Here is a 16386-nt window from a genome sequence, read left to right as displayed (position 1 = left end):
ATGTAAATTGACGACACTTTTAAGTTCTTCTTTGAGGACGAGAAAAGCACTGTGTAACCTCTTGAGAGTTACGCTGAAACATCAGATTAAGAAGTCAAAATTTGAAAATAATAATTTAACATTTCCTGATGTTAATTGAAAATTTGGAGATAAAATACCCAACTTATGAGTAGTTTTATTACAAACATTGCAAACTATACATGATAACAGGTAGGTTTAGCTCTAAAAAGTAATCTTATAACAAGATAACTTCCTCTATGAGTCAAAGTTAGCATAAGCTTGACTCAAAGCTAATAATTTACTAAAATGATTTGGAAAATTCATACCTCGAAACAAATACTTCCCATGTCTTCAGAAATACTTCCATAACTATCCACGTCAGGTATTCTTTCAAAATTACGAAGATTATTAACCAATATTTCCAACTCGTTGTCAATTCAGAGTCGAGTGAAGTTCTGTCGAAATAGCCTTCGAGCGATAATTATGACTTATAATCATGGTAAATACATACTTCCAAATACTTCCCATTTCCTCCAAAATTACCAAGATTATAAATCAATATTTCTAACTCATATATAATAACGTACTTATGTGACATGCTTACTTTTCAAAAGTCACGTTAGTCAAGCGAAATGAATTTCTGTGCCCAAACGAAAATGAAAGGTGAAATTAACTGTAATCAACTAAATTCAATAATTTTGCTATTAATATTCTAGATGATCCGCTAAAACTGGTATATATTGTAGGATACAAGATCTTTCAGAACAAGTTCGTCAAATCCGTATTAAAACTGTTGCTTTTCATCATTCCTTTCATTTTACTCGTTCAGATCTGCCTTTTCGTCTGGTCATCAAGTGTTTTTAAACTGAGTAAATATGGATCGACCTTCGGGCAAATGTCTTATGTAACAACCTAACAACGTTATGGTCGAGTTTTCAAAATAGTACACGTCTGTTCTAGATCGTATTTGTTTCGTTCGTACATTTATACAAAAATAAGTTGATTGACGACGTCATGAGTATTTTGCCACTTTGGGACATCGACACAGCTGGTGAGACAATCAAAAACAGAATCAAAAAGGAAACGAAAATAATAACAACTTTCACAATCGTGACCTCATTACTAGCTCTACTTTGGGCCACTGTAGTTGTGTATTCTTCGTTCGACATTCTGCCACCCAAAAATTTGGTTTTATACACATGTGACTACCTTTTCTCTGTTTTAAAACTAGCATCTCACGTGATAGTTGTTGCTTTCATGGCTCACCCACTTCAGGTGGTATATGCCACCCAACATGTGAAATTCCAAATGTATTTGTTCAATAAGCACATTGAGGACATCTGTTCGATGGATGACGAAGAAAACGAAGAAGAATTGGTGGATGATGAAAGATATCAAAAAGAAGTGAGACGTAGACTCAATTTACTGGTCAAGCGACATTGTGAACTAAAAAAGTAGGTGCAAAATTTTGTTCGTTTTGAAAAATATCGTTTCAACTATTTCCAGATGGCGGACTAATTGTCTTGAAGTAATGGACAAGTTGATACTACCGTTTAGTGCAGGCGCTGCTGTTCTTTTATTTATGGGCATGTATTCTTTCCTGGTATGTATATATTTTTTTGTACATAGAATCACAGTCTTCCTATTTCTAGTTTATAGGAGAATCACCGATCATCGTCGTATGCTGTGATCTAATCTTTGATATGTTCGCTATTTCGTGCATTGTTGCCACAATTATGGCCGGAGAAGCGTTACAAGACGAAGTAAATTCATTTACAGATGCTTGTATTTTTCTGACTACTATTTTTTCAGTCTGAAAATACCTTCACCACACTTATGCTATCGAAATGGTACAATTTTAATTGCGAAAATCGGAAGATTTTTCTGCTGATGTTGTGCAATAGTGTGAAACCTATAAATCTGAACTTTTCAGGAGAAATTGCTATCAACTATCGTCTAGGAATGGCTGTAAGTAAATGTTCAGACGAAGTTCGAAATATTATGTTTTCTATTTGTAGATTTGCAAAACCGTATATTCGGCAATTTCAGTTTTCTTGTAGACTTTTTTGTTGAATCGTCCCAGTAAACACACTTGTGATGTTGACGTGACAGGTACGTACTCACAAAAGAACAATAAGTACATCGCATGATTATGTCTTAACGATATACCTGGAACGTAAGCTATATAACATCACAATGGAGTACTCATGCTATGTAACCAACACGTAATGTTGACTACATTTACTAGATATCTCATTATTATGTCGCAGCGATATAGTTGGCAGGTAAGCCTTGTAACATCACAATGGAGTACTACGGTTATGTATAACCAATAAGTAATGTTAACTGTAGTTACTAGATATCTGATTAATATATATATATATATATATATACATGCTTCGGAATGTTTTATTTTTATTAGTTAATTATGTGTTTTTCAGTTCATTTTACAAAATGGCCTGTTAAATCGAAAATTAACGTTTCTGACAGGGCAACAGCAAAAAACATTTAAAAACATACATATCGAGTATTATATAGCTCTATTTTATATTTATTATTTATGTTTGTGTTGCAAGTAAATAGTATATTCATAAACAAAAGATGCTGAGTCTTAAAAAAATAAATTTCTTTCCTGTCTTAAATCTTGCACAAGCGAGATGACGCCAATAGTGAGTTGTTCTTTTTTTTTCGTATTATATTTCCTGTAATTATATTTATTTATAATTTTATTTTTATACGTCCATAACGACCTGCGCTTTATAAAACAGAACAAGAGACTTAATGCACATAGTTTATGATCAGAATTAAAAAATGTCCCATCTAACAGGTAATACGAATTAAGACTAGTAATAAGACATTATTTTTTAACCTCTACCTATGCGTCACTGCCAAAAAGGAACAATTATACATATACAGAATTTTGAAATGAGCTCGAAAAATAAAATGATATATTTCATTATTTTATTAATTCTAATGCAAAATATGTTGATCGGCAACAAAACCAACACAAAGAAAAAAATCGAAATTAAAAAACTAATCTATTTCAAGGTCAGCGATATCGTTCTTAAATAAAAATGAATTAAATAATTTCTTTATATTGATCGTAAGGAAAATAAATAATAATTTGAATACGAAACAATAATTGATCATCGAGTTTTGTGTATTGACTTTCGCACTCAGCTATAGGTATATCTGTTTAACATTAAATTTTCAAAAGTTTAGATTTTTCCAATGTAATCTTGGGCTCTAAAATAAACTGGTAATGTATAATGTATAATTATAATTGAGTATTTTCGTGGTTGATCTTTAAATTATTATTTATTCAAAAAATTCACTTAATTTCATATCCAATATGTAGCTAACTGGAAACTGATAATAAAGCAGCAGATATGACGAAATAGTGTAGACTTTTTTTAATGTTCGGTAATAGAGTGTATGTATGTAACTAGAGAGCGGAAAATATGCAGCAAAATTTTGGGAAATATGATCATATGACATGCATCAAATTTATGCAAATATGCAATAACTTTCTTAATATATGCAGAGATATGCAGTTGCATATGCTCCAAAAATAAAAAAAAGCGTAATAACCGAACTAAATTTATTTACAAATTGCAAAAACATCTTACCTTTTATTACAAAAAATACATAAATCACATTGCAAAGTGTTTAATTAGATCTCACTGACAAATAAATGACATTTTTTAAGATAATATTCTTATACTAAAAAATAAATATAGGTAAACAGAACGAATTAAAAAATAGTAGTAATCGACTATTTAATTACTATTTTGGTAACAATTTATTTTTAAATATTTTTCGAAATATTCTAACAAAAATTTGTCCGGTGATTCTAAAGTATGTATTTGTAAATATAAAAACTGCGCACTGCGTCCACAGATGTAAAAATACTTATCGGATTACAACAGGCACAACAAAACACAGTTCCTTCTTGAAGAATAAGTTCAGGAAAAGGTTTAATTCATAAATTAATTTGAGTTATCTACATATTGACACACATCTCTATCGCTTTAAATACTTAAATGCAAACACACGATGAAAAATAATAGGATAACGTCCCTTCGACCACCATAAAACATACCATTAATACACTTAAGTAACGAACAAAAATATTGAAATGAACGGTATTTCCAAAAGTAATTAGGAGTCGAATTTACCTGGAAGGATGGCTTAACACCCAGTGGTTCCTCCAAACTACCATAAAACCCAAACCTTTCCCAGTTATTTGAAGCTCAGGACAAGATTTGCAATATGATTCATGAAATTTCGTCTTTCTAGAAAAATGCCGATCGAATGGCATTGTTTTTTTTTTCAAAGTAGCACAAAAATTGATAAAAATGCAAAATATGCACCCGTTACTTGAAATATGCAGCAGAAGGCAAATATATGCAAATATGCAATTTTTTTATAGCTGTATTCATTTTTAATTAGCATGATTCGTTCACATATTAAATATCAAGACTTATATGCAAAAAATAACGGATATGCAAATTTCATAAAATCCGCTCTCTAATAATAACCAATACATCGGGTATGTTTCTGTTTTTGTCTTCGTTCGACACCACTGTATTTACAGTATTTAAGCAGGTATACGTTTCCGCCCCTAAAATCCCACGTACGGCATCCTTTGCCCACGTAAATACAGTATCTGGAATGAAGACAGAAACAGAAATAGTTTTACAACACCTTATCAAAATTTAAAAAAACCACTATGGTATTATTTGAAATTTATTGTTAAAGATTATATGGTCAATTAGATGTGGGTCGTCGTATTCTTTAAAAAGTGACCTTCGTCAGTGAGTTCGTAATGCTTAATTAATAATTATATTCAGAGCGAAAAATACAACGACTTTATTAGAAATACACCAAAGACAAGTTTTTTTCATTGTAATAATTTCTAAGAATTATTTCTGTAAACTTGTTTACTTGAAATGTTATTTTGTAAGTACCTGCTTGGCAAATTATAAATAGAACATCTGACCAGATTTCAAAAGTCCGAAATCGGAACATTAGTTTCCATTTCCATCGTAATCTGATATATAACTGCTTTGCAAATTTTTAGTTGTAATATACTAACAGTACTGACATTTGCTGACATTTAAAACAGTGCTGACAACCGTATCGATACAAGTTTTGTTCCCAATTTTTCACAAAATAAAATTACTATTCATGAAAATTAGTGATTTATCCGAGGATTTATCTTTATTCTTATCAGATTTATAGAAATCGGAACATTCACGGAACGAATGTTTTAATCGGAACATTTATTGGACGAAATTTGAAATCGGAATTAGAGTATTGAAATCGGTACAGTTCCGATCAAATCGGAACGTCTGGTCACCTTAAACATCTGGGGTAATATAGGGAAGACCCAACGACACAAACAAGGCCATAAAAATTCTTTGTCCATTGTCCCTGAAACGGGACAAGGTTTTGAAGAGTTCATTCGTCGGATTTTGATTTTATAAAGACGTTTATAAAGCTATGATGGGTAGCAAAAAAATGTGGTTAATTTTGATTTTATTAAATTTATTTCATCTAATGAAAAAATAACGCTCAACTTCTGCATTTACTATCCACCAGATGTTTGGGGGGTGCAGTCGGACCTTTGTTGGTTTGGTTTGTCTATGAGTCGGACGATCCCTTTTTTCCGTATTTATGGTTATTGCACTTCACACTCACAGTGAAGCTGTCGAATTCCATTTGGCCATTTGGTTCACAACCACCGAACCTTTCTCGTGAATCCGTAACTCGCTTCATTTTTAATGCAGTTTTGTGAAAATTGTGCCATTCAGTGTGGGTTGTATTTACACTAGGTAAGTTAATATAATTCTAATGAAGTAATCATTTTAATTTTTACATGCTTCTGTTGTTTTTGATAACTGTACGTAAATAACAACAACAGTTTTTTCAGATAAGCTGGAAATACCACCATTAATCACTGAAGATACTCCCGCTGATTTTGAAGAACTTAGGGTGATTGTTTTTGAAAGTGAGGCGCTTTGCCATAACATGTTGCAAAGGTATGTTACTGCAATTCTTTATGAACTAGGTGCTAATGAACATTATTTTACTCTAGACTTGAAACAAATACAAAAAATATGTGCGAAACAAAAGAAATTCTGAAGGAAACGAGTGAACAAATCTCCAATATGAAAACGTCATCAAATGTGACAAATCAACAAGAAAACAGTAATAGAAGACCACAGGTAAACAAATTTTGAGGAATTAGAAGATTATCTCTGCCTACTACAACAAGCAGGTTTCTTTGTAAGTTAAAAAAAAAAAACAATAAATTTATATGTACTTACATATAACATAATTTTGGATATTATATACAGGTAGATGCCTGTAATACTATAACACTTTTTAGGAACCTACTAAACATGACACATTTCGCTTAACACGTTACATACATAGTGGGTTGCAGAAAAGTCTTATAGTGAAGCACCCTGTATGTTATACATACGCGGTGACGTCCAAATAGATTCGGAAAAAAAATCCTTTAATTGTCACACGGATTCAAAGTAATTAAATTGCTGCTCCAGTTTCAAGAAACAAATACGAAACATCTTGTTAAATGTAAATGATGCGGCAATGATTTATTCAGTTTCCATTGTGACTAAATTTTTTCTTTGTTTTTGCTGTGTGTTGCTTAGATGAAAACAAAAGTCACTGAATGAGGTGTAGATGATGATATTTTTTCCCCTGAATTAGGACTAGATAAAAGAAATTACTTAAAATTTTCTCTACTTCGTGATGTTGTGGTTTTATTTTCCGAACTTATTTCAGAGTCACTCGATATATACACATAAAAATATTTTCTTCTTTTCTTACTTCAGGAACTGCTATTGTCCCAGATAGGTGGTAATGGGAAAAAGAACAATGTGGGGCATGTCTTAAAAAAAAAATTCCAAAATGGCTGGGACAAAAACAATGAATATCATAAAAGGTATTTTTTTGCAATAAATATAATTATTACAATTTTTATTTTTGAAGAAATTACCATTCCGCAATAGAAAAAGAAGTAGAACAACGCTGCTCAGAGTGGCTACGACATTCTAGTCAACGCCTTAAGAAAGAAAAAACAACGACAGTTTATAGTTTCTGTGTCTTTTTTTAAGTGTAAATTATATTGTACTATTTTCGAATTAGGAAATCATATATATATTTATTTATTTATATTATGAATTTATATTAATTTTTGTATTTTATTACTTATTACATATTATATTTTTTCAAACATTGAATAAAATAATAATTTACTGTAAGCTCTAAATTTTACTCTCCATATCCATATCCCTAAATGGTAACTAGACTTTTTGAAATGCCTATTCATATCGCATAGATAATGTTAATAAAATATACTGAGAGTCATATGTTTACGATGTTGCGATATATACGTAACGTCTATGTCCATTTAATACGTTATATTGGCGTTTAAAATAAAACGTAACAGATACATCAAAATATAGAGAATCTAGCGACATACTAACACAACGTAAGCATGGGTCACTGTTGATTACATTACATAGTACAGGGAAAGCAAATGTACGCAGTTTGGGATGTAACAGCTAACAAGATCGTAGACAGAGTTAAGTGGCATTAACATCGCTACGACGTAACTGTGTTTACTGGGGTGTATGATAACGCTCCAGTCTATTTTAGGATATTGTAATTTGAATTTTACTTTTTTTGTGATAAAGTAAATCAAAAAATAATAAGGGTAGGAACAAACAGTTTTGGTATTATTAATGTGTTATTAGAGGATTATTTACGAAATTACTTTTCTGATTATAGTTATACTTACTTTGTGCTTTTTGGGGCGAAGTTATGATATTTGTAATCTTAACTCTAAATAAATTACGTCCTTTACTTCACTAATATCACTGTTCTTTCGAAGTTTATTAATCAATACTACGATGACCTTAACTCACACAAAATAATTACCTAATTATACATACTTAACTTCCAAAAGCCACGTTACCTGAAACGAAATGGTTGTCCAACATCAAAGTGAAATGAAAGGTAAAACTAACCACATGCACCACAATTAATAATTTTGTTCCGAATTTTTGTAGATGATCCCTTAACATCAGCTTATCTTATAGGATATAAGATTTTTCAGAAGCGACTCGTCAAGTCTATATTGAAGTGTTTCTTGTGCATCATTCCACTAATTTTACTCCTCCAAATCTGCATTTTCGTCTCAACACCAAACTTCTTTCAATTCGCTAAATATGGGCTACTTTTTGCGCAAACGTATCACGTAATACAAACTTCGTTACACTTTTTAGAACTCTGCACGTTTTTTTCAGGCTGCGTTTGCTGCATTCGTACATTTATACGAAAATAACTGGATCGACGACCTCATGAGTCCTTTTCCATTTTGGGACATCCACGCAGCTGACGAAAAAATTAAAACCAAAATTAAGAAGGAAACGAAAATAATTAAAACTTACGTAGTTTTGACGGCATTGGGTAGTTTATTGTGGGGTAGTCTCGTTGTTTACTCTTCGTTCGGCAGAAATTCTGTTTCATATATACCTGACTACATTTTCTCTGTTGTAAGATTGACAGCCCACGTGATAATTTTTCTTATCATAGCTCACCCATATCAAATAGTTTACATAACTCAAGTTATGAAATTTCAAATGTATTTGTTCAACAACTACATTGAGGAAGTTTGCTCTATGTATGAAGAAGAGAAAGATGAAGAAAATTTAGTGAATGACCAAAAGTACCAAGAAGAAATTAATCTTAAACTCAAGCTACTAGTCAGAAGACACTGTGACTTTAAAAGGTCACAAATTTCATAAAATTTTACCAAATATACTTTCATAATGCTTCTAGGTGGAGAACGCGCTGTTTAGAAATTATACACACTTTTATCATACCATTTAGTGTGGACGCTGGTGTTCATTTATTTTTGGTCATGTACTTTATTGTGGTGTGTATAGCATCTTACAACTTTTTTTTATATACAATCACAATTTTTCTACTGCTAGACTAGAGAACAATCGCCAACGATCGTTATATGTTACAACGTCATCTATATATTCCTCCTTCTGTCCGTCTTTGTTGGTGTAATCGTTGGAGGCGAAACTTTACAAGACGAAGTAATTTTACACGCTTTAGTTTCACGTTTTAACTGCCATTTTTTTTCAGTCTGATAACACATTCACAACACTCATGTTGACAAAATGGTATAATTTCAACTGCGCCAATCGACGAACTTTTCTCTTAATACTGTGCAACAATATGCAACCCATAAAGCTCGACTTTTCCAGAGACATTGCTATCAACTATCGTCTAGGGGTGGCCGTAAGTGGATTTTCAGCAAGGGTTGAAAACTCACACATTTTTTATATTTCTTGTTTGTAGATTTGTAAAGCGGTTTACTCGACCGTTTCAGTTTTCCATTAAACGTGATTTTTTGGTCAAACGAAGAAATAATTATATTTCATAGGAATTCACATAGTGTAAGAATAGTTTGAAAACTTGTAATCATCGTTGTTAATTAAATTTAATTTTTTGAAATGTGTATGCAGTTTTTGAACGTTTAGAAATTACCATATGAAATTCTTCACAATTTAGACTGAGGCAAGTGGGTGGGGCTTAATCTTCGTGTTTTTCTTTAATATATAGAGTTTTCTCTCAACACCGGGATAACTAAACATGTTTTCGGTTTCTTGTTGGAAAAAGAAGACTTCATAAATTAAGAAAATATGAACAAAATATAAGCCCCGCCCACCCACCCGTTCTCGATTGTAATAAATGTTTTATTCATCGTGAGCTGAAGGGCGGAGTTTAGTTGCAAAATGTTCGTTTCTCTACAAAAAATTACTATATGAAATTCATCACAATTGGGACTGGGGCGGGTGGGTGGGGCTTAATCTTGTTTTTTTTTAATATATGGAGTTTTCTTTCAACAACATAATAGCTAAACATGTTTTCGGTTTCTTGTTGGAAAAAGAAGACTTCATAAATTAGAAAATATGAACAAAATACAAACCCCGCCCACCCACCCGTTCTCGATTGTGATGAATGCTTTATTCATCGTGAGCTGAAGGGCGGAGTTTCGTTACAAAATCCTCGTTTCTCTACAAAAAATTACCATATGAAATTCATTACAATTGGGACTGGGGCGGGTGGGTGGGGCTTAATCTTCGTGTTTTTTTTATTATATAGAGTTTTCTTTCAACAACAGGAAAGCTAAACATGTTTTTGGTTTCTTGTTGGAAAAAGAAGACTTCGTATATTAAGAAAAAATGGACAAAATATAAGCCCCGCCCACCCACCCATTCTCGAATGTAATGAATGTTTTATTCATCGTGAGCTGAAGGGCGGAGTTTAGTTGCAAAATCTAGGAAGAAAAAGGACGAAGAAGGACAAAAAAGGACGACAAAGGACGAAAAAGGACGAAAAGGACGAATAAGGACGAAAAGGACGAAAAAGGACGAAAGAGGATAATAAGGACGACAAAGGATGAAAAGGACGAAAAAGGACAAAAAAGCACGAAAAAGGATAATAATTACGAAAAATTAGTTACTCCGGCGGGAGTAACTATGACGAAAAGGGACGAAAAAGGACGAAAAAAAACGAAAAATGACGAAAAAGGACGAAAGGTACCAAAAAAGACGAAAAAGAACGAAAAGGACGAAAAAGGACGAAGAAGGTCAAAAAAGAACGAAAAGGTCGAAAAGGACGAAGAAGGACGAAAAGGACCAAAGAGGACGAAAAAGGACAAAAAAGGATGGGTATGGACGAAAAGGACGAGAAAAGACGAAAAGGACGGGAAAAGAAGATAAAGGATGATAATAAGGACGAAAATAATTAAGTATACGCTTCCTTTAAGTTCCAAGCAAGAAGACTCGTAATTAGCTGGAACTAGTAATTAAGTCATAAGATAAGGCATTTGTAATGGTTTGTTTTATATTTGTTTTAAGTGGTTTTGTGTACCCATCTGGACTGTTGTATATTGTCTTATATTTTTTAATATTTTTGTACGCTGGTAATATCTTATTATTTATTGTATTATTTTATTTGTACTAATGGAAAGTTCTATTCCGTAAATAAACTACTTACTTACTTACTTACTTACTTACTTACTTTAAAAGAACGAAAAAGGATAATAAGTACGGAAAAATACGAAAAGGACCAGTAAGACGAAAAAGGACGAAAAGTGCCAAAAAGGACGAAAAAGAACGAAAAGGACTAAAAAGGACGAAGAAGGTCGAAAAAGGACGAAGAGGACGAAAAAGGACACAAAGGACGAAAAAGGACGAAAAAGGACAAAAAACGACGAAAAGAACAAAAAGCATGAAAAGGTTAAAAAGGATTTTGGGGGGACTAACTATAATTCTTCTGTGGGAATAACTATGATTTTCCAGCGGGAGTTGCAAAATCTAGGAAGAAAAAGGACGAAGAAGGACAAAAAAAGGACGAAAAAAGACGAATGAGGATCATAAGGACGAAAAAGGACGAAAACGACCAAAGAGAATGAAAAAGGACAAAAAAGGACGAAAAAGGACGAAAAGGACGAAAAGGACGAAAAAGGACGAAAGAGGATAATAAGGACGACAAAGGATGAAAAGGACGAAAAAGGACAAAAAAACACGAAAAATGATAACAATTACGAAAAAGTACGAAAAGGACCAAAAAGACGAAGCTACTCCGGTGGGAGTAACTATTAATCTCCGGCGGGAGTAACTATAACGAAAAAGGACTAAAAAGGACGAAATGTACCAAAAAGGACGAAAAGGACGAGAAAGTACGAAAAAGCACGACAAGGACGAAAAAGGACGACAAGGATGGAAAAGGACGAAAAAAGAAGAAAGAGAACGAAAAAGAACGAAAAAAGACGGAAAAGACGACAAAGGACGAAAAGGACCAAAAAGGACGAAAAAGGATGGAAAAGGACGGAAGGACGAAAAAGGACGAAAAAGGACGAAAAGGACGAAAAAGGACGAACAAGGACGAAAAAGGATCACAAGGACAAAAAAGGATCACAAGGACGAAAAAGGACGAAAAGAACCAAAAAAAACGAAAAAGGACGAATAAGGACGAAAGGGACGATAAAGGACGAAAAAGGACGGAAAAGGACGAAAAAGGACGAAAAAGACCTAAACGGACGAAAAGGGTAAAAAGGATTTTGAGGGAGTAACTATGATTTTCCAGCGGGAGTAACTATGACCCTCCGGTGGAAGTAACAATGAATCTCCGGCAAAGGACGAAAAGGACGAGAAAGGACGAAAAATGACGAAAAAGGACGGAAAGAACCAAGAAGGACGAAAGAGGACTAATAAGGACGAAAAGGACGAAAAAGGATAATAAGAATGAAAAAGGACGAGAAGGACGAAAACGGACGAAAAAGAACGAATAAGGACGAAAAAGGACGAAAAAGGATAATAAGGACGACAAAGGTTGAAAAGGACACAAAAGGACGAAAAAGGATAATAATTACGAAAAAGGACGAATAGGACCAAAAAGGACGAAAAAGTACGAAAAAGCACGTAAAGGACGAAAAAGGACGAAAAAGGATAATGAGGACGAAAAAGGACGAGAAGGATGGAAAAGGACGAAAAAGGACGAATGAGGACGAAAAGGTCGACAAAGGACGAAAAAGGACGGAAAAAACCAAAGGGGACGAAAAAGGACGAAAAAGGACGAAAAGGACGAAAAAGGACAATAAGGACGACGAAGGATGAAAAGGACGGAAAAGGACGAAAAAGGATAATAAGGACGAAAAAGGACGAAAAGGACGAAAACGGACGAGAAAGGACGAAAAAGGATAATAATTACGGAAAAGTACGAAAAAGACCAAAAAAGGACACAAAAGGACGAAAAGTACCAAAAAGGACAAAAAAGAACGAAAAGGACGAAAAAGGACGAAGAAGATCGAAAAAAGACGAAGAGGACGAAAAAGGACACAAAGGACGAAAAAAGACGAAAAAGGACGAAAAAGGATAAAAAACGAGGAAAAGTACAAAAAGCATAAAAAGGGTAAAAAGGATTTTGGGGGGAGTAACTGTAATTCTTCTGTGGGAATAACTATGATTTTCCAGGGGGAGTAACTATGACTCTCCGGTGGGAGTAACTATGAATCCCCGGCGGGACTAACTATAACGAAAAAGGACGAAAAAGGACGAAATGTACCAAAAAGGACGAAAAAGAACGAAAAGGACGAAAAAGGACGAGAAGAATGGAAAGGGACGAAAAAGGATGAAAACGACGAAAAAAGAAGAGGACGAAAAAAAACGAAAAAGGACGGAAAGGATGACAAAGGACGAAAAAGGACGAAAAGGACCAAAAAGGGCGAAAAAGGACGAAAAGGATTGGAAACGACGGAAAATGACGAAAAAGGACGAAAAGAACCGAAAAGGACTAAAAAGGACGAAAAAGGACGAATAAGGACGAAAAGGTCGACAAAGGTCGAAAAAGGACGAACAAGGACGAAAAAGAATCGCAAGGATGAAAAAGGATCACAAGGACGAAAAAAGACGAAAAGAACCAAAACGGACGAAAAAGGACGAATAAGGACCAAAAACGACGAAAAAGGAAGGAAAAGGACGAAAAGGACGACAAAGGACGAAAAGGACGAAAAACGACGAAAAAGGATAATAAGGACAACAAAGGATGAAAAGGACGGAAAAATACGAAAAAGGATAATGAGGACGAAAAAGGACGAAAAGGACGAAAGCGGACGAAAAAGGACGAAAAAGGATAATAATTACGAAAAAGTACGAAAAGGACCAAAAAGAGGATAAAGGACGAAAAAGTACGAAAAGTCCCAAAAAGGCCGAAAAAAAGACGAAAAGAACGAAAAAGGACGAAAGGAACGAAAAGGGCAAAAAGTATAAAAAGGGCAAAAAGGATTTTGGGGGAGCAACTATGATTTTTCCTTGGGAGTAACTATGAATTCCCGGCGGGAGTAACTATAACGAAAAAGGACGAAAAAGGACGAAATGTACCAAAAAGGACGAAAAAGAACGCAAAGGACGAAAAAGGATAATGAGGACGAAAAAGGACAAGAAGAATGGAAAGGGACGAAAAAGGATGAAAACGACGAAAAAAGAAGAGGACGAAAAAAAACGAAAAAGGACGGAAAGGATGACAAAGGACGAAAAAGGACGAAAAGGACCACAAAGGGCGAAAAAGGACGAAAAGGACGGGAAAGGACGAAAAATGACGAAAAAGGACGAAAAGAACCAAAAAGGACTAAAAAGGACGAAAAAGGACGAATAACGACGAAAAGGACGACAAAGGTCGAAAAAGGACGAACAAGGACGAAAAAGAATCGCAAGGATGAAAAAGGATCACAAGGACGAAAAAGGACGAAAAGGACCAAAACGGACGAAAAAGGACGAATAAGGACCAAAAACGACGAAAAAGGACGGAAAAGGACGAAAAGGACGACAAAGGACGAAAAGGACGAAAAACGACGAAAAAAGATAATAAGGACGACAAAGGATGAAAAGGACGGAAAAATACGAAAAAGGATAATGAAGACGAAAAAGGACGAAAAGGACGAGAGCGGACGAAAAAGGATAATAATTACGAAAAAGTACGAAAAGGACCAAAAAGAGGATAAAGGACGAAAAAGTACGAAAAGTCCCAAAAAGGCCGAAAAAAAGACGAAAAGAACGAAAAAGGACGAAAGGAACGAAAAGGGCAAAAAGTATAAAAAGGGCAAAAAGGATTTTGGGGGAGCAACTATGATTTTTCCTTGGGAGTAACTATGAATTCCCGGCGGGAGTAACTATAACGAAAAAGGACGAAAAAGGACGAAATGTACCAAAAAGGACGAAAAAGAACGCAAAGGACGAAAAAGGATAATGAGGACGAAAAAGGACGAGAAGAATGGAAAGGGACGAAAAAGGATGAAAACGACGAAAAAAGAAGAGGACGAAAAAAAACGAAAAAGGACGGAAAGGATGACAAAGGACGAAAAAGGACGAAAAGGACCACAAAGGGCGAAAAAGGACGAAAAGGACGGGAAAGGACGAAAAATGACGAAAAAGGACGAAAAGAACCAAAAAGGACTAAAAAGGACGAAAAAGGACGAATAACGACGAAAAGGACGACAAAGGTCGAAAAAGGACGAACAAGGACGAAAAAGAATCGCAAGGATGATAAAGGATCACAAGGACGAAAAAGGACGAAAAGGACCAAAACGGACGAAAAAGGACGAATAAGGACCAAAAACGACGAAAAAGGACGGAAAAGGACGAAAAGGACTATAGAGGACGAAAAGGACGAAAAACGACGAAAAAGGATATTAAGGACGACAAAGGATGAAAAGGACGGAAAAGGACGAAAAAGGATAATGAGGACGAAAAAGGACGAAAAGGACGAAAGCGGACGAAAAAGGACGAAAAAGGATAATAATCACGAAAAAGTACGAAAAGGACCAAACAGAGGACAAAAGACGAAAAAATACGAAAAGTCCCAAAAAGGCTGAAAAAAAGAGGAAAAGAACGAAAAAGGACGAAAGGAACGAAAAGGACAAAAAGTATAAAGTACTCCAGCGGGAGTAACTATGACTCGCCGGTGGGAGTAACTATGACGAAAAAGGACGAAAAAGGACGAAAAATGACGAAAAGGACGAAAAGGACGAAAGTGACCAAAAAGGACGACAAAAGGCGAAAGAGAACGAAAAAGGACGAAAAGGACAAAAAGGACGTGAGACTGGGGCGGGTGGGTGAAGCTTAATTTTGTTTTTTTTCTTAATATATGAGTTTTCTCTCAACAACAGAATAGTTAAACATTTTCAGTTTTCAGTTTTTATTGAGAAAAGAAGACTTCGTATATTAACAGTTGCTTTGCTTGCAAATTGAATTTTACAATTAACATTTTATAATAAATGTAAGTATAATAATAATTGTCAAGAGAGTAACTAGTTAGTCAATAAAATAGCTAGTTAATAGAGTAATAGAATACACTGACATAGTTTTAATTTATAAATATGTAGTGTAAGTCCAAATATGTATTATCTAAATTATGTGTTTTAAGAAATGAAATATTAATATCTAAAAAAGTAATTTTTGTTCCTACAAGAAAACTGAAATTGCCGAATACACCGTTTTGCAAATCTACAAATAGAAAAAATTATATTTCGGACTTCGTCTGAACATTTACTTACAGCCATTCCTAGACGATAGTTGATAGCAATTTCTCCTGAAAAGTTAAGATTTATGGGTTTCACACTATTGCACAACATCAGCAGAAATATTTTCCGATTTTCGCAATTAAAACTATACCATTTAGTTAGCATAAGTGTGGTGAAAGTATTTTCAGACTGAAAAAATAACAGTCAGAAAAATACAAGCACCTTTAAAATAATTTACTTCGTCTTGTAAAGCT

General features: G+C 34.1%; 1 protein-coding gene across 1 annotated transcript; it reads left to right on the top strand.

Moving 5' to 3' along the window:
- The first annotated feature begins 1014 nt into the window (after window positions 1–1014).
- LOC135130752 (uncharacterized) lies at window positions 1015–9447 on the top strand. Its single transcript, XM_064058172.1, has 10 exons — window positions 1015–1051; window positions 1232–1454; window positions 1507–1603; window positions 1653–1763; window positions 1813–1968; window positions 8340–8824; window positions 8875–8971; window positions 9030–9140; window positions 9190–9345; window positions 9406–9447. Exons 1-10 carry the CDS (start codon window positions 1015–1017, stop codon window positions 9445–9447), a joined length of 1515 nt encoding a protein of 504 aa, XP_063914242.1.
- The last annotated feature ends 6939 nt before the right edge of the window (window positions 9448–16386 follow it).

The sequence above is a fragment of the Zophobas morio genome, unplaced genomic scaffold, assembly GCF_036711695.1.
Source record: "Zophobas morio isolate AGI-343-1 ecotype UQ-CSIRO unplaced genomic scaffold, CSIRO_AGI_Zmor_V1 ptg000018l, whole genome shotgun sequence".
Taxonomy (NCBI): Eukaryota; Metazoa; Arthropoda; class Insecta; order Coleoptera; family Tenebrionidae; genus Zophobas; species Zophobas morio.
The sequence above is the reverse complement of the archived record's forward strand: the minus strand, read 5'-3'. Positions and strand labels throughout refer to the sequence as shown.

Bases quoted from the DNA above. Each gene is read 5' to 3' on its own strand.
- LOC135130752 (XM_064058172.1), top strand. From the start codon at position 1,015: ATGAGTATTTTGCCACTTTGGGACATCGACACAGCTG. The intron at 1,052-1,231 runs GTGAGACAATCA...TTTTAAAACTAG, and splicing joins TTGGGACATCGACACAGCTG to CATCTCACGTGATAGTTGTT. The intron at 8,825-8,874 runs GTCACAAATTTC...TAATGCTTCTAG, and splicing joins AGACACTGTGACTTTAAAAG to GTGGAGAACGCGCTGTTTAG.